The following is an 18,644-nucleotide window of genomic DNA, read 5'->3' as shown; positions in this document are numbered from 1 at the left end:
CTCTCCCTAAGCCTCGTCTGCCTCGCGGTTTTGCCACAGACACAGGACGCAGGGCCGGGCTGGTCACACTCATCAGCGGAGGGAGGGAGGCAGCTCGCGGGGCAGAACTGATCGGGCACGATCCAGCCGCAGGGAACCTGCGGGAGCCGGATCGGGCTCGGGGCTGAGTCAGCGGTGGCCCAGCCCTTCGCCTCCGCCTTCCGCTGCCCGCCCCGGCGTCGCCCGCCCGGAGCCACCATGAGCTGGGCTGCGCTGCTGGGTCTGAGGGGCGCCGCTGCCCCTCGGCTTCTGCGGGCAGCGAGCAGCCGGCACGGGAGCACGGCGGGCAGCGCGGCCTGTGAGCCCCAGGCGGGCGGGACCGTGCGAGTGGGCTGCGCCGCAGGCTTCTGGGGAGACACTGCGGCTTCAGGTACGCGGCCGGGCAGGAGGCGGCGCGCGCGGGCGCGAGCGCGCGCCGCGGGGCTGAGGGGGAGGGGACAGCTCGGCAAAACAAGCCACTCGTCACCGGAAGCCGCCGACTGGAGATGGGAGGCCGCGCGCCGGCGCGTGGGGTATTGCGGAGCGCGCCGCGTCCAGTCCAGTGGCTCCCGCGCTAGGGCTGCTTGTCGGCGCAACGTCTGCAGGGGCAGCAGCGCGAAGTACGCGCAGGGCCCCCTGTCCTTCCCCTCCTTGCAGCTGCAGTTGTCCCCTAAGCACTTGGGGGTGGGAGTCGCTCTACCAAGTGGTACTTAGAGCACTAACCGGAAGGCACAGTGAGCTGAGCCCTAGCGGGCTGTTAGCTGAGCTGCAGCGGCTGGTTCGCTGAGCTCCAGTGGACTCAGGTTCCAGCCCCCCGTGAGGTGTTGTTTGCTTTATGGATTGTTTGTTTTTTTTAAACCCGTTCCCTCCGCTTCTCTAGTACATCAGACAAACAGAGATGACAGCACAGCGAGAAGCATCAACCCCCCAAAGAACATGTTTAGCGTCCAGTAAATGCTACAGCAGCCACTTCGGCACCCGAGTGGTTTGCTCAAACATTGACTACTAAGGGCGTTGATTAAGTGGGTAGAGTGCCTTACGTGCATGTTTGCAGGATTGGGCCTAAAACCTTCAAACCTTTATATTGACTCATATATCTGATGAAGAGGGTCTTTGCCCACGAAAGCTTATGATCCAAAATATCTGTTAGTCTATAAGGTGCCACAGGATTCTCACTGATTGATCCATTGTTTCTCTTTTGCTTTGTTGTAGCATATGGCTTTCAGATTTAGTTTTTCAAAAATGAAATGGCATTTAATACAAAACTTTCAACAAAGAATTACTTAATATCTTTTTTATTAGTTCCTCAGCTTCTCTATGGAGGAAAACTGGATTTTCTGGTTTTTGATTATCTTTCTGAAATTACAATGTCTCTGTTGACTGCTGCAAAAGCCAAATCTCCGGTAAGGATATAATTACTTTAATTATTAAATAAAAATTCAGTCAATTTCGCATGAGAAAGGAATCACAAGAATAGTACAGTTCATTTAGGCTACGTCTACACTAACCCCAACCTTCGAAATGGCCATTCAAATGGCCATTTCGAAGTTTACTAGTGAAGCGCTGAAATACATATTCAGCACTTCATTAGCATGCGGGCGGCCGCGGCGCTTCAAAATTGACGCTGCTCGCCGCCGCGCGGCTCGTCCAGATGGGGCTCCTTTTCGAAAGGACCCCACCTACTTCGAAGTCCCCTTATTCCCATCTGCTCGTAGGAATAAGGGGACTTCGAAGGAGACGGGGGTCCTTTCGAAAAGAAGCCCTGTCGGGACGAGCCGCGCGGTGGCGAGCCGCGTCAATTTTGAAGTGCCACGGCCGCCTGCATGCTAACGAAGCGCTGAATATGTATTTCAGCGCTTCATTAGTAAACTTCGAAATGGCCATTTGCATGGCCATTTCGAAGTTTGGGGCTAGTGTAGACACGGCCTTAGTAACAGAGAGGGAGCCGTGCTAGTCTATATACTATCAAAACAAAAGAGCAGTCAAGTAGCACTTTAAAGACTAACAAAATAATTTTTAAATTTTTTTGTTTTGACAGTTCATTTAGTTAAGTAATTTTTATATGTTTAGCTGCTTGAAATGTTCAAATACCATAGCAAAGTGATAAACATTTTAAAAGTGCTTAAAGTCTTTGCAGTTGCAGAGGGAGGCAGGAAAGTTGTTTGGAAAGCACCCCACTGAGCCTCACTCCTCCAGCGTCTGGAACCCATAACAGATCCCCTTCACATGTAGACCCCCTTGCAGAGTTCCATTACAGTTGCACCCAGACTCCTCCTCTGTTCTCCCTACCACCTTCCCACAAAGCCTCTTTGCATCCAGTTTCCCCAGCCCCATCAGCTGTGTCTTGCACTGAGTTGGGCATGTCCAGATTGCTGCACACTGAACCCTCTCAGTGCATACCTGGACCTCCCGCCACCCACTAAATCCTCTGCACTTGGAGCCTGTCATTAGCAGCTTGCCTGCCTACAGTGGGTACGCACGTTTCTGAGGCATGTCTAGTCCTTGCACTCTGTTAGTGTTGCGTGCAGCTTCACTGCTAACTCCATTTGATGAAGGACAGCTGTACTGTGATCTTCCACCTCTGTGGAGTCAGTGGCCTTTCATAGACTATTAGAACTAGACAGGATCTTGAGAGGTCATCAGCTCCAGCCCTGTCCAGTTCCCAATGCCATGCGAGACCTCCCATAGGTTAAAAAAAAAAGAATTGCAGAGTATTAAAACATTATACACACAATTTTTATTTTTTGTGCAAAATTTCTACTTTTTTCTATAGAATGTCCTCAGGAGCAGTCATTGACATTTCCATTATTCATTCTTATTTTGTAAATTATAATAATGTCTAACTATAATCCACTGTAAAATAAACACTGTACAATAGCTTCATGGGTGTAGTAAACATAACAAAATTTGAGATTCAGACATATGATCTTGGCTTCTCCAGAAATCAGTGCATTTCACTGGAGGAGGAAATAATGCCCCACCATTCATATATCAATTTAATGGTGGAATTCTGGTATTAAACATCATTAGCATTGTTTATTTATTATTTCAGGAGTTCCTCAGTCCCTCATGAGGTCAGACTTACTGAATTCAAAAGGAGATTTCCCATTATCTTCAGTGACAGCAGCATTGACTCCTTAGGCCCTGATTATGCAAAGGCTTACGCACATGAGTAATTTTAGTTGCATGAGTAATGTTAAAAACAATGGGCCAAATATCTCTTAACAAAACTCTCAGAACTTCATTGCCTTCAAAGAAGTTCCATCAGTTTATCCCAGGAGAGAGTTAACATGCGTAGCCTGACATTTGAATGCATTTTCTCACTTCACCTGGTTTCAATAAAACATCTTCTTGAATGGGATAGTTGTGAATTATTTTGTTGTATGTTGTCAATATTTTGTGTTTACAAAGGAAATGGATCATTTTTTCCTGTATGATTCCAAAGGCTAATTAAAAATTATGGTATTTGGCACATATAATTTAGACTCCTGTGACAATATAGTGATGTACATTTTGTGTTGTATCTATTTTAACCTATATAGTGATAAATTACGGATTTTTGTATTTCAGAGAAATGTTTTCCAGGTTTCCTTTAGAAAAAGAAATCGATCATTTTTAATTATAGAAGTGTGAAAATGAGGACAGGGCGTGTTTCGATTTTTTCTGCAATCTAAGAGCTAATAAAGAGGAATTGATTTACTCATGATAAAAATTTGGCAAGTAAATTATACAACTTTTTATTATTTCAGGATTTGGGTTACGCTCCTGATTTTGTGTTGACTGCAATGGGTCCTTACATTAAGGACATTCACAGAAAAGGTATGTTAAAAGATAGAAGTTGGATCACTGCAGTAACTTACAGCTTGATCTTTGAAATGCTCATCATGCTTAACTACTGTTGTCTTCAGTATTAGCTAGGATGCTGAGAACCTCACAAAATCAGACCTTTAGTTTTCATATCTGCATTGCATACTTTGTTACTTCAAAGCTAAATATAGGAAATCTGACATCTTTCTAGATTTGAATGAGAACATTTAACAAGGGGAATTCTGATTTTCCCCATTCCTGATGCATAATATATTATATAATGTATAAAAGACTGTTATGGAATTTATTTAAAAGAGAAATTGCATGTTTCTTGTCTTCTGTGAGATGTACTTTTATCCAGTTTAATGTTAACTGACTGGTTTTGAAAATGGTTTTCCCATTCTGCAGAATTTTGAAAAATGAAAAAAAAAACATGCCCCATCCTGAATTGGAACAAGTAACTGAAAAACTCTAAAGTCTGAGGGGAAAAATGAATTGAGTCAACTTAATTTTTTGTTCTGCCTCCTTTTGTTGTGGTTTTAACCTTTTTATTTTGCAAACATTTTGCTGTATGTTAAATTAAAAGTGAAAAGTCATTTTGAACTGAAAAACTGAACTTTTCCATTTAAAAAGTGTAAAAACAAGATGCATAGACAATTTTAAACATTCTTTTTCGAATGTTGTCAAAAACCAAAGATCTATCAAAACAAACCCCTTCCTGTGAACAGTTTTGGCCCTGCTGGATCAGTATTTTCCAATAAAGAAAAATGTAATTGAAAATTTCCTGATAATTTCTATGACTGTGTCTACATGGTGGGTGCTATTTTCGGATGCAGATGTATCCCAAAATAGCTGACTGCATCTGTGCAACATGCCCCTTGTTTCGAAACAGTTTTCGAGGTAATGGGTGTGCTACTCTGGCATTCCTGTAAACTTCATTGTATGAAAAGTACACAGATGCCTTGAAATAGGGCTTTATTTCAGCATGTGGCACCATTTAGGCAGTGTCACATGCAAAAATAGCCTATTTCGAAATCTAGTCAAAGCAAGCTACACAATTTGTGCTATGCAAATTGCATAGCTTATTTTGCAGTTAGGCTATGTCTAGATGGCACCCTATCTGCTTATATGGATAGAGAGACAAAGTAGATGAAGTAATAATGTTTACTGGACCAACTTCTGTTGGTGGAAGAAACATGCTGATTTATGCTAATAGTATAATAATAAATAATAATGGTATGCAGTTTTATTCACAACTCCCTTGAAGTCAGATTGGTGGGCATAAGGTAGTACTAATCTGCGTAGCATCCTTTTATTATCAATATGCCTGCAATGTTAGAGTAGCTGTATGTTTCTGGCCAAGAATCTTCAGTGAAATAGCGAACACTGCAGGCATTTAAATTATCATCAGTTTTTGGAGTCACACCAGTCAGAACTATTATTTTTCTCTAGACTTGATAAGCGAGCATAATATCTCGTTTGTTGTTTTGGTTGATCATGTGCTGGACAATATGCAGCAGTGCATCTAGGGGCTCACACGTGTTAAGTCTTTTTCATTGTATAATTGGTGATTTTAACGCCAAATTTTTTGTTCTCTTAAGGTGTTCGTGTCATTAGTAATGCTGGTGGAATAAATCCACTTGCATGTGCTGCTGGTCTTCAAGCAATAGCAAAGAAAGCTGATGCTGATTTGAAAATAGCTGTTGTTGCTGGAGATGATTTGATGGCCGAGGTACATAATTGATGTTTTATGGCTCAGTAAAAGTCTGGGAAGTTGATTGTTCTTTCATATAACAGAGAGGTGACACTGAAAATAGGAGGTGTCAGTGTTAGGCTTCACTTTTGTTTAATTATTACACATTGTCTCATTTGAAAAAATAACCTCTGTTCTTGGTCTGTTTTACATCTGGTGTGCACAAAGCTAAATGTGTATTATTCAGATCAGAGCTACATTAACTGAAGACACAGCTCATCCATAATCATTACTTAGGGATCATATTTTCCATTTACTAGACTCAGAAGGCAGGAGTTTTCTGGTCTGAGGGACTGCAAGAGCCCCACATGGCTCTGGTGCTTCCTTTTCTTAGGCCGTGTCTACACGTGCCCCAAACTTCGAAATGGCCATGCAAATGGCCATTTCGAAGTTTACTAATGAAGCGCTGAAATGCCTATTCAGCGCTTCATTAGCATGCGGGCAGCAGCGGCACTTCGAAATTGACGCGGCTTGCCACCGCGTGGCGCGTCCAGACGGGGCTCCTTTTCGAAAGGACCCCACCTACTTCGAAGTCCCCTTATTCCCATGAGCTGATGGGAATAAGGGGACTTCGAAGTAGGCGGGGTCCTTTCGAAAAGGAGCCCCGTCTGGACCAGATGTGCGGCGGCAAGCCGCATCAATTTCGAAGTGCCGCTGCCGCCCGCATGCTAATGAAGCGCCGAATACGCATTTCAGCGCTTCATTAGTAAACTTCGAAATGGCCATTTGCGTGGCCATTTCGAAGTTTGGGGCACATGTAGACGTAGCCTTAGTGATGTATTCACAAAACTGACATGTTTAGTGCAGATAGATAGTAACCTGAGTGCTTGGGAAGCTAATGGTCTTGGAAGATTACAGATGTTGCCAGATGAGAGAGTCCCATTTTAAAAAGTCCCTGTATGTTTAACGTTAAGAAAAGTATTAATTTTTCCCAGCTATGTGTGTTAGAAAAATAAGTCATTTTAAATGGAATGCATTGTGTGCTTAAGATCCATTTAAAAGAGTTACTAATCATGTCCAAGGGAGAAACCTGGTGCTGTGGAAATCAGTGGTAGCTCTGCCATTGACTTTGGCTTGAGAGGAGACAGAATTTCACCCAAATCTGCTCTAACTCCCCTTGTGCTGAGGCTGAGTAGTCACTTTTCTTCTGTGGAAGGGCTGTAGAATTGCTCAGTTACTTTTGCCTTGAGAATACCTTTAATAGAAGATTCCCTGAACTGCCTCAAACTCTGTAGTACTGGGTTTGGCAGCCCACAGAAGGTGTAATCCAACATGCATCACATCCACAAGTCCTTGTCCACCTTGCCCAGAAGTGCAGCTGCATACTGTATCTCAGGATCTCTGGGTGCAGAAGAGAAGGCAGTATTTAGCCCTAAGCTATTTTTTATTTCCAGTTGCTGTATGAACTAAATAATGGTGAATCTTTGAGGTCTGAAACTGAACATTCCACAGTTTGCATAGACTAAAAGTTTCATATCTTTTGACTTCTTCCAATACAGTAGTACATCAGTATGAAGAACACCAGAGTCATGAATTGACCAGTCAACCACATAGCTGTTTTGGAACTGGAAATATATAACCAGATAGCAGCAGATAGAGGGAAAAAAATAAAATTAAAGCAAATACAGGACAGGTAAACATAAACTACTAAAAATAAAGGGAAAGCAGCATTTTTCTTCTGCACAGTAAAGTTTCAAAGCTGACTTAAGTCAATGTTCGGTTGTAAATTTTAGAAAGAACAGTCATAATGCTTTGTTCAGTTACAATATTTCAGATTACAAACACCCTCCGTTCCCAGGGAGTTCATAATTTGGAGGTTCTGTTGTAGTTTATAAAGTACTAGCTGTATTTTTTTAGTGGGGCCAACAGCCAGACATTCCACCAGGGCCAAGGTGTGGGGTGTGGGGGAAGGGAAGGGCCAGTCCATGTCGCTGGAAGGGGCAGGGCCTCAGGTGAAAGGGGCGGGGCTGAGGGCATTCAGCTCTTAGTGTTTCCTGGAACACCACACTGGTCCCTTCTCTCCTGGGCTTCAGAGCCATGTGGAGCAGCAGAGTGGCACTTACGTGGCATTTCAAAGGGGCCTAGAGCTCCTCGTCGTCACCGCTACTTACACACCACTGCATGGAGCTGCCAGAGGGAGCTCTGGGCACCTTTAAAACTCTGGCTCCCTATGCAATGGCTCTCATTCCTTTCCCCTGCCCCCATGGGCAGGCCTGGTTTCTGTAGTAGGTAACTTACTGGGGTTAAGTCTAAAGTAGTTTCTGGTTGATAGGTTTGCATTTTGGGTGCCTTATGTTATATGAAATCTAAGTGATTATTACAATTAGATATTTTTGGTGCACTGTATGTTACACTTGATGGGAAAACTGTGTGTGTAGCTTTTGATAGAAATGGCTATAAGGTTGCTCATATGTACTTCATATCACAGAATGTTCTGTACTCTCTCAAACTATTAATGCCAGGGCATGGCCAACATTTACTACTATTTCATTAAACATGAAGAAATCTGGAATCTGCTCCATTGTTTACAAATTAGGTGAACCCCTTCACTGTTGGGGTGATATCCTGCTCCTACTGAAATCAGTGGGAGTTTTCTCATTGATTCGTATGGGGCCAGGAATTCAGAAATGTTGCTTATTTGATCATCCTGTGACCACAGTCTGGACATTCCTGATCTGCAGTCAGTTTTGGATTCTCTAATTTATTGCTAATCAAATAGTTTAAAAAGTGACACATATTTACATAGATGATAATTTGAGTCCTATGCAGATTGAAAATGTGTATCCACAAAGGATCCGTGATTCACAAATATGGTCTGAAGATATAAAGTGGATATCCACAATTTTGCAGGGCTCTAATGATAATGATCTGCATTCTTGCAGTGTGATAAAACTTAAGTGTGTGTAAAGTTCATGTCTTATACTTAATAAAAAGTAACATAGCAGAAGTAAAGACTTTTGTCAAAGACTAAGTTACGAATCAATTTGAGAAGTCTCTGTCTTTATTAATTTTGCTAATGAGAAATAGCGATGTACTGAAGAGAAAAGGTTTAAGATCAAAGTACTAAAATCTAGTTTATTAACTGGCTCGCTATAGAAGACCAGACTATACCTGTAAAGTTGTCATTCGTGTAGGATTAGAAGTTAGGTCTTCAAAAAAGTGGTTTAGATAGAGATTCCGGATCCAACTATTGCTTGTGACCCCCGAGAAGTTCATCCACAATTAACGAACTATCAGCTATCCACTTTAAGACTGAATTGATATTGTGCTATTGAAACCAGTGAGGTGATGTCTGAGTATCAGCAGTAGCTTCATTTTCGGTCTTTGCAACTGTTGTGATCACAGCAGATATTTCTGTGTAAAGGTTTTGATTTTCTTCCATTTTCAATGTGTTAAAGGCCTCTGAAGAAGCTGTAACTACAATGAGTTTATAAATTGTATAGGTTTACTATCTTGGAAGTTTGTTTCCTACAATGTCAAGAAAGCTCTGATGAAAAAATTCCAACTCATCTTTTGATTAAAAAATGTTTGTTAAACTGATTTATTTTTGTTAGGTATTTTAACAATACTGTTTTACCTGGAGTTACTTAAAGATGGATATTTTGTAGTTGTCTGATATTTAATACAGTAAAATATTCATTGCTTTCTTTTTTTAAACAGAAGGACAACCTAAAAGAAGCTCGCATCAAAGATATGGAGAATGGGAAGCCATTTCCAGAGACTGTTAACAGCATGAATGCCTATCTTGGGTGAGGTATTTCAGAAAGCTGTATGTTTTGTGTGTTACTTGAATATGTTGATGTCCTACATATTCCGTTCATCGCATAAGATAGCTTGATTTGGTTTACAAATAAAGTAATAATATAGTGAATTGATAGTGTTGGGAAGTCTGCAAAATCAGTTATATTTTCTTTCTATCTCAAGAGCTGCCAACTGGGTGCGGAGGGGTACGGAAGGGGCAGTTGCCCCTGACCCTTTTAAATTACTGCCAGAGCCCCACACTGAGTGATTCAGACAGTGCGAGGGTAGGCTGGCCTTAGCCCAACCCCTTCTATAGGGCTTGGAGCCAAGATCAACCTACCCTCGACTCATTGCCCAGGGTCCACTGAAGTCTGTCATCAGCCCCGTCTGTCTCATAAGTATTTAGTATTAAGATTTTCCTGTTCTAGCTCTTTGACATCACGTCTCTCATCATGTGTCTTGAGCTTTTTTTTATCTAATAAAATTTATTTCAATTTAATTTTAATCAATGTCAGCAATCCCTTGATATCCACGTGCATCCTCTCCTTGAATGGGACAGAGTTATGGGGATGTTTGGAGAGGGGGGCAGCTGCTCCGGAGGCATCATTTCTAAACAAATGCATTGTAATCTGTGAAAAGAAATAATAGAATCTGAGTGTGCATTAGCTCATCTTTGGGGCCTCTCTCTACTGTGAAACTCCTGGTGAACTGGGTTGTCCAGGAGTCTCTGTGTAGGTTTCCCAAGTCTTTATAGATCTGGGGATTCTGGGAACCAAATTTTGTGTGCATTCATGGGGAACGTAACTGTTTCTTGCTGAAGAAAAGGTTCAGAAAGAACTTCAGAGGAGAGCTAGTTACTTCATCATAGAAGCTAATCAGACTGGTCAGGCACGACTTGCTCTTGGTGAATCCATGTTGACTACTCTTGATCACTTTCCCCTCTTCCCAATGGATTCCTTGAGGATCCCCTCCATGATTTTTCTGGGGACTGAGGTAAGGCTGATTGGTCTATAGTGCCCTGGATTGTCCTTCTTTCCTTTTTTTAAAGATAGGCACTACATTTGCCTTTTTCCAGTCATCTGGGGCCTCTCCCAATGTTCACAAGTTTTCAAAGATAATAGCCAAAGGTTCTGCAATAACATCTGCCAATTCCCTCAGTATCCTTGAATGTATTAAATCCAGACCGATGGATTTGTGCGCATCTAGCTTTTCTAAATAGCTCTTAACCCATTCTTTCCCCATGAGGGGCTGCTCACATTTTTCCCATATTGCATTGCCTAGTGCTGTAGTCTGAGAACTGACCTTGTCTGTGAAGACTGAAGCACAAAAAAAAGCATTGAGTACTTCAGCCTTTCCCACATCATCTGTCACCAGGCTACCTCCCTCATCCAGTAATGTCCCCACACCCTCCATGATAACCTTTTTATTGTTAACATGCTGGTAGAATCCTTCCTGTTTTAAGACAGAAGAGAAGATTGGTAGCGCGGAGGGTTCAGTTTGGCATTTATGACATGTAATAAACCATTAAACATCTTCACTGCAATGGAACAAAAGGCGTTGAAGTCTCTGCGCCTTGGCAAAAGTATCATAATAGTACCAGCTGACAAGGGACGTATTACTGTTGTTATGAACAAACAGGATTATATCAACACAGCTAAGTCACTTTTGGAAGACCGAACAACCTATGTTCCAATAAACGTTGATCCCACAACACAGTTAGCGAGCAAAATTAATTGAACACTAAAGTCTTTAGTAGATAAAGATGAGATTACAAAAGAGGAGCAGTGGAAAATGAGAGCAAATGACTTAAACATAGCGTGAACCTATGGGCTGTGTCTACACGTGCCCCAAACTTCGAAATGGCCATGCAAATGGCCATTTCGAAGTTAACTAATGAAGCGCTGAAATGCATATTCAGCGCTTCATTAGCATGCGGGCAGCAGCCGCGCTTCAAAATTGATGCGCCTTGCCGCTGCGCGGTGCGTCCAGACGGGGCTCCTTTTCGAAAGGACGCCGCCTACTTCGAAGTCCCCTTATTCCAATGAGCTCATGGGAATAAGGGGACTTCGAAGTAGGCGGCATCCTTTCGAAAAGGAGCCCCGTCTGGACGCGCCGCACGGCGGCAAGGAGCGTCAATTTCGAAGCGCGGCTGCCGCCCGCATGCTAATGAAGCGCTGAATATGCATTTCAGCGCTTCATTAGTAAACTTCGAAATGGCCATTTGCATGGCCATTTCGAAGTTTGAGGCACGTGTAGACATAGCCATGGACTGCTAAAAGTTCACAAACAGAACATCCCATTACGACCCATTGTTTCCCTCCCAGGAACACCAGCCTACAACTTATCAAAAGAACTACGGCAGCGTTTAAAACACTTAACTGCAAATTCACCACATTCGATCACCTCCTCTATACAATTTCTATCAAAAATTAGAGGAAAGCAGACTGAGTCTGATGAATTAATGGTATCCTTTGATGTCACTGCATTGTTCACATCAATCGATTTGCAGCTAGCTGAGCAAACAATTAAATGAACTTCTACAGACTGATGAGTCTCAGTCAGTGTAAACTATTAGCCACAACTCCATAATGGATCTCGTTGAATTATGTCTTAATACTAACCTTATGTTTGATGGTCAGATATATAAGCAAATCAAAGGGACACCAAGGGGATCACCACTCTCGGGATTAATTGCAGAAGGAGTAATGCAACGCTTGGAACAAATTTTACTATCAATAATCAGACCAAGTGTTTGGATATGATATGTTGATGGCACATTTGTTGTCATTAAGCACATTGACATACAGAGCACCCACAACATTTTAAATAAAACAATCAAGGGTATTATGTTTACTATTGAAAAAGAATGCAATCAAATACTTCTGTTTCTCGATGTGTTAGTGAATCATAGCGAAACAGGGCACCTAGAAACATCTGTACATAGAAGAGAAACACACATGGATCAAATTCTCGGTTCTTTCAATAGCCACCCTGTCAGTCATAAAAGAAGCTGCATAAGAACCCTCTTCAACAGAGCTAAAACCCACGGCAGCACAAATCTATTACGTGAAGCTGAAGAGAAACATCTTAATCACATATTTAAGCTAACCAGTTACCCAAGGAATTACGTTCAAAGATGTAACTTTCAGCCAAAAGAGTAGACTATCGTATGTCAAAAATATTTCTGAAATGACATCAAGACTACTAAAGCCATTTGGAATTAAAGTCGTGCGCAAACTGACAAACACATTGAGAAATACCCTATCTAGGCCAAAAGATCCAATTGAACGTACATGTAAAACAAATGTGATTTACAAAATTCAGTGTTCAAACTGTTCCAAACATTATGTTGGACAAACCGGAAGGAGACTAGGTACACGTATACGTGAGCATCAAATGGCTGTGAAATGACATGACTCTCTGTCATTGATTTCATTACACGAGGACAATACTGGTCATAAATTTGACTTCAACAACGTGAAAGTCATAGGATGAACATAGGGTCTAGGCAAGGAAGGGAGTTTCTAGAGGTGTGGTTTTCCAGAAATGACTCAATTAACTGCACGTCGACTTAGACCCAGTGTTTGAACCCATGAGGTTGAGGGATAATAGAAAAAGAACAAACAATGAGAATGTGGTCAACGATGATTGTTTGGTTGAAATTCAAAGCCATAAGTAACCAATCAAAATCAACCATTGGTTAGGGTCATGCAAAAAGACCATATAAAGACCTGTCTCAGAGGACTTTTCACCAAATTTGCTGAGCACTGACGATGGTACCTTGATTGGTAATGAAACATTTCCAATCCTTCTTGTTGTCCTTGACATTCCTTGCTAGCTTCAAATCCAATTGTGCTTTTGCTTTCCTGATTACCCCGCAGCATTCTCCAGTCATATATTTATACTTCTCCTTAGTCCAAGCTTCCACTTCTTATAAGCATCCTTTCTGAGTTTAAGCTCACCAAGGATTTGCTTTTTTTTTTTTTTTTTTTTTACTGTGCATTGGGATGGTTTATTCCTGTGCCTTCAATGAGACTTCTTCAAAATACTGCCAGTTCTCCTGAACTTCTTTCCTCTCCATATTAGCTTCCCAGGGGATCCTGTCCATAAGTTCTCTGAGGGAGTCGAAGTCTGCTCTTCTGAAATCAAAGGTTTCTATTTTACTTCTTACCTTTCTTCCTTTTGTCAGAATCCTGAAATCTACCATCTCATGATTGCTGCAGCCTAGGTTGCCACCCACTCCTATTCCTCTTACTGTTTCTTCCCTGTTTGTGAGCAGCAGGTCAAGCTGTTCATGGCCGCTGGTTGGTTCCTTCAGCACTTGTACCAACAAGTTATCCCAAACAGTCTCCAAAACTTCCTGGATTGTCTGTGTGCTGCTGCATTGGTTTCACAACAAAATGTCTGGGTGGTTAAAGTCTCCCATGAGAACCAGGGCCTGTGATTTGAAAGCTTCTCTTAGTTGTTTGAAGAAATCCTCATCTACCTCATCTAACTGATCTGGTGGTCTATAGCAAACACCAAACGCAACATCGCTTCTGTTGCTTCTGCTTCTAAGCTTAATCCAAAGACTCTCAGCTGGCTTTTCTCCCTCCATATACTGAAGCTCTAAGCAATCTTACATACAGTGACAATCCTCCTCCTTTTCTCACCTGCCTGTCCTTCCTGAACTGTTCATACCCTTCCATGACAGTGCTCCAGGTATGTGAGTTATCACGCCAAGTCTCCATTATACCAATCCCTTCATTCTCCTTTGACTGTGTCAGGACCTCTAATTCTTCTGTCCTCCACTTATTTGATTGTTTTTTGAAGTCACGTATATTTTTGGCTTTCAAAACGTTCCCTGGCATTGAGTTGTATAGGTGTATTGTGAATTGTCTCAAAAAGTACTTCCTTGTGTTTGTTTTAAATGTGCTGCCTATTAATTTGATTCAGTGACTGGTATTTATTATGTAATATGAAGAAGTAAATAATTTCCCTACTCACTTTCTCCACACCATTCATGATTTTATACATCACTGCTGTATCCTCCTTTAATCATCTCTTGTTTAGTTGAACAGTCCCAAGAGATATGGTTTCTGTTCTAAGTTCTCTCACAGACTCACTGTGAAGTTCATTACACAGGTGGCCGGTGTCACGTGACCCAGGCTTTCAAGTCTTCAGCAGTGGCTCTGCAAAATTGCTGTGTCAACATTTGGGCTTGGATAGCGCCCAAGCTTTGGGACCCCACAACTGGTTAAAGTCCCAAAGCATGGGTTCCAGCCCAGATCTGAACATCTGTGTTGAAGTTAAACACATCTTTAACCTGAGCACTGCAAGACCAAGTCCAAAGATTTTGGGTAGCCCCTTTTTTGGCTGCCCAACTTGAGATATCTAGATTTTTCTGAAGTACAGAGCACCTGCTGATATTGGCATCAGTTAAAGTAGCTGATGTTCAGCACTTATGAAAATCAGCCTTATGTGTCTTAAGTTAGGGAGTCAAACCCACTTTTTGAAAATATGGGTCTTAATGTCTCTGAATATCAGTTTTTCCCTGCTCTGTGAAATAATAATGCCTGTCCTCCTCTGTAAAATACTTAGAAATCTGAAGATCAGAGTGCTAAATATCATTCATATTAATGAAAACATGGAACCAATAGATAATACACATTATCTAGTGTGTGTGACAACCACATTTGTCTGCATAGTTTAGGTGACTAGTTTCATTAATTTGCCCTGTGTTCTAATAAATGCATATGTTCATTATATAAAAAATCAGATATTTAGAATGGGAGTGTTTAAGTTAATATCATACAGGATGCATGAATGATGTAATATAATGTCTCTGGCATAGACTTAATGTTTAAAAGAAATTTTAAAAATATTTAAAAATTGCGAATGTAATAGTCAAAAATATTGTTTTTTATTATGTTAGAGCAAGACCAATAAGCAGGGCTCTTGACCTTGGAGCTGATATTGTTGTGACTGGTAGATGTGTGGATAGTGGCATGGTGTTGGGACCTCTCATTCATTCTGTAAGTATCAGATCATTTTTCATAACTGGGGCTTAACCCTCATTTCCTAGTATTGTGAATACATATGAAGGAATGGTTAGTAATCATTGTCCAGTACTATTTTTTTTAATTTAGTGTCTACGTTTTAATAAAAACAGTGAGCTGACACAGCTTTTTTAGCCTTTGGCATTTGACATTCATGGTAATTCATCATTACCATGACTTTTTTATGTTTAATTTAATACATATGTTATAACAGGACTTATAACTGGAAGTCTTACTCCACATTGGCTGGAGGGCCTAGATCTGGCAAATCCCGATTGCTAAAGAGGCACATTTGAGTAAGATCAGATAATTCCCTATAAAGGGCCGTGGGTGGCTACTGTGAAGATGAAGACTCAGGAAATTAAGACCCTGATACCAGCAGCGTTTAGCAATGCAAACCAGGAGGTTGAACTCCAGTCAGTTAAAACCAGGATGCAGCTTTGTGAAGGAAGGTTTGGAACTTCTGACCAAGTGTAGGGAAAGGAGGGGAGAGATTGAGTCAGGGTGGAATCCCAAGGGACAAAATCCTACTTGGGGAGAAAAAGAGAACTGGGACCCACTTCTGCAAAGAAAGGCTAGGGATTCTCAAAGGCTGTGTCTACATGGGCACCCTATGCCAACAGATAGCGCTGTCAGCAGTATTACCTTGGCAAAACATCTGTCAACAGAGAACAGCCACGTGTTAAAGAGGCTCCTGCTCTGTCAGCAGAGGGTGTCCACACAGCACCCAGATCTGTCGACAGAGGGAGCCCCTTAACACTGGAAGCGCGGCATGCATGGAGGGCAAGCCCTTCCAGGTGCACCAGTTCCACATGCCCTTAAAAGGTCCCACCTGCCCAGCTGCAGTCCCTGCATGAGGTGAGACTGGCAGAGCCATGGTGGATGCAGCTAAGTGCTTACAGGCACCACAGCCAGAGTTCACAGAGCCCGCCAGTGACACTCAGCAGCATGGCAGGGCAGCCTCCAACTGGTGCCTGGGGCAGCTGCTTCTCCCACTGCCCTGGTCCTCATGGGAGTCTTCCATCACATCTGGGAGGACAACCTTGAGGAGGACCCCACAGACAACGGCCCCATGGCACTGGTACCCCAGCAGCTCTCACCTCGTTGGGGGCCCCGACGAGTCTGGCGGTATCCCATCAGCAGTGACTGGCGGGACTGTCTAGTCTTGGGGCAGTGGGATGATCTTCTGGGAGTGAAAGGGGTTTGCTGGAAGAGTGGTGGATGGAGAAGAGACAAAGTGGTGAGTGTAAAAAAGCTTTATTAATGATGGCTTAATCAATGTTATGAGGGGAATTAATAAGGAATACTTAGTGCGCTCCAGCTGTCTACCCTCTGCCGAGTGACGGAAAGGGGATGCAATATCGACTGAAGGAAAGGGGAGAACCTGTAGTTATGGGGTGGTTACCAAACTGCAGGTGGCAAGTAGAGCCCACACCAACATGTAGCCAAAAGGGTCCAAATTTTCGGCGGGAGGGACAAGCAACTTGGGCCGGCCAACGGACTTGTCAAGATACACACATCTCCAGTTTGAGCGGAGGGGAGTTGGTTTTTTATCAGGGTTTGGACATGGGAGCAACCCGCTGGGCCAGTGCATTGTATCCCTTTAGGAGCTGCCCTTTTTAGGAGTTTCTGATGCTTGATGAGGTGGTGGTCTCGCTTCCGTGTATGTGACTTAGCCCTTAGCTCCTCGGGGGGCTTTGTCAATGTGTGCTGGCATGTTGGGTTCTGATCGGGTAGCAAAGCCTTGATCATGCACGGGGCGTGTGCAGGCTGCAGCTTGCAACACTGTCGTAGTCATGCCACAAACGGCTGTGCCCACAGGTGACCACCATTGGCTTCAGAATTTCCGAATGTGGAAGGTCACCTTCCTTGAGCTGTGCCAGAGGCTCACCACTGTCCTGTAAAGACAGGGCACAAACGTGGCTCCTCCTCACCCTGGAGAAGAGGTTGGCCATAGCGGTATGGAAACTGATGACACTCGGCAGCTATCACTCAGTGGGACATCAATTTGAGATTGGGAAATCCACTGTCTGAGCTGCCCTGATACAGGTACGGCAGCTTGGGGCTACATGGGGGGAGACCCTGCTATGGAGGCTCGTCCAGATCCACGACATGGACGCCATTGTGGCCGGCTTCCAGCACCTGGACTTCCCCAATTGTTCCAGGATGCTGGATGGCACGCATATCCCCATCCAGGCCCCGGAACACAGTGCAGGCAGCTTCATAAACTGCAAGAGGTACCACTCAGTGGTCATGGAGTCCCTAGTGGACCACCAAGGCCAGTTCCTGGACATATACGTCGGGTGGTTGGGCCGGACGCATGATGCTTGGGTGCTACGGAATTCTAGCCTGTTCTACAGGATGGAGGAGGGCACCTGTGTCCCACACCGGGAGCTGGCCGTGGGAGATACACAGATGCCCTTCTGCATTTTGAGGGATGCAGCATATCCACCCCTCCCATGGCTCATGAGGCCCTACAGAGGCTGCCTGAGTACCACGCAGAAGGCCTTCAATGCCTGCCTCACCTGTGCGAGAAACACCGTGGAGCTCGCCTTCGGCCAGCAGAAGGGGAGGTTCTGGTGCCTCCTCATGCAGCTAGATGTGGGGGCGGAGGCCGCATGCTACTCACTGCACAAGCTGGTGGAGGAGAGGGAGGAGGAGTTCCTCCAGGGGTGGGCGCCGGAGGAAGGGGGCCTTTATGAGCAGCCCAGAGTGGCCCACAACTGACAGGTGCACACTGATGGTGTGCACATTTGGTGGGCCTTGCAGGAGGTGTTTGCCTGCAGCCCTGTGACCGTCCCCAGGCCACCCCGGAGGAGGGGGGTAACCATCATGCTGTGCCCCTCTCCCACAGCACCCTCCCACCATCAGTCCCCGAGGAGGGACACGGGTGTGAAAACATAAACTTTATGCCAAAAATATAGTTGTGCAATAAAAATACAACTTTTAACATACAGCTTTTCTGATTTCAAAAAGGGAGGGGGGCATCACTCCGGGGCAGGGGTTGTGGGCCACGACCCATGGCAGGTGCATTAACCCCTTGTACGCCGTGGGCGACTGCCACTGCGAGGCTGTGTTGGGACTGGGATGACAGGGAGGTGGCGGGGGAGCTGACTGGCACAGCCTTGGCCTCGGTGGGTGGGGCAGCAGAGTCAGGGGGTCCTGCAGGGAATGGATCCCCGCCATGTCCGTTGTCTGCTACATGGCATGTGCCATGACACGCAGCATGGGTTCTGGGGGAGTGGGGGCAGGAGGGGGAGCCCCGCCTGGCAAGGGGTGAGGGCAGC

At 43.8% G+C, this 18,644-nt stretch overlaps 1 protein-coding gene across 2 annotated transcripts in view; it reads left to right on the top strand.

The window, feature by feature from the left end:
- The first annotated feature begins 225 nt into the window (after positions 1-225).
- The window catches only part of LOC142012601 (uncharacterized), a 141,759-nt gene continuing 123,340 nt past the window's right edge, over positions 226-18,644 (top strand). For both annotated transcript variants that reach the window (XM_074993147.1, XM_074993146.1), the window contains exons 1-6: positions 226-409; positions 1,321-1,421; positions 3,768-3,837; positions 5,427-5,557; positions 9,239-9,327; positions 15,234-15,333. In XM_074993147.1, the coding sequence (XP_074849248.1) occupies positions 238-409; positions 1,321-1,421; positions 3,768-3,837; positions 5,427-5,557; positions 9,239-9,327; positions 15,234-15,333 (663 nt within the window). In that variant the 5' untranslated portion in view covers positions 226-237. The remainder of the gene's footprint in view (positions 410-1,320; positions 1,422-3,767; positions 3,838-5,426; positions 5,558-9,238; positions 9,328-15,233; positions 15,334-18,644) is intronic.

The sequence above is a fragment of the Carettochelys insculpta genome, chromosome 4, assembly GCF_033958435.1.
Source record: "Carettochelys insculpta isolate YL-2023 chromosome 4, ASM3395843v1, whole genome shotgun sequence".
NCBI lineage: Eukaryota > Metazoa > Chordata > Testudines > Carettochelyidae > Carettochelys > Carettochelys insculpta.
Note: the sequence above shows the minus strand (reverse complement) of the source record. Positions and strands in the feature narration are given on the sequence as shown.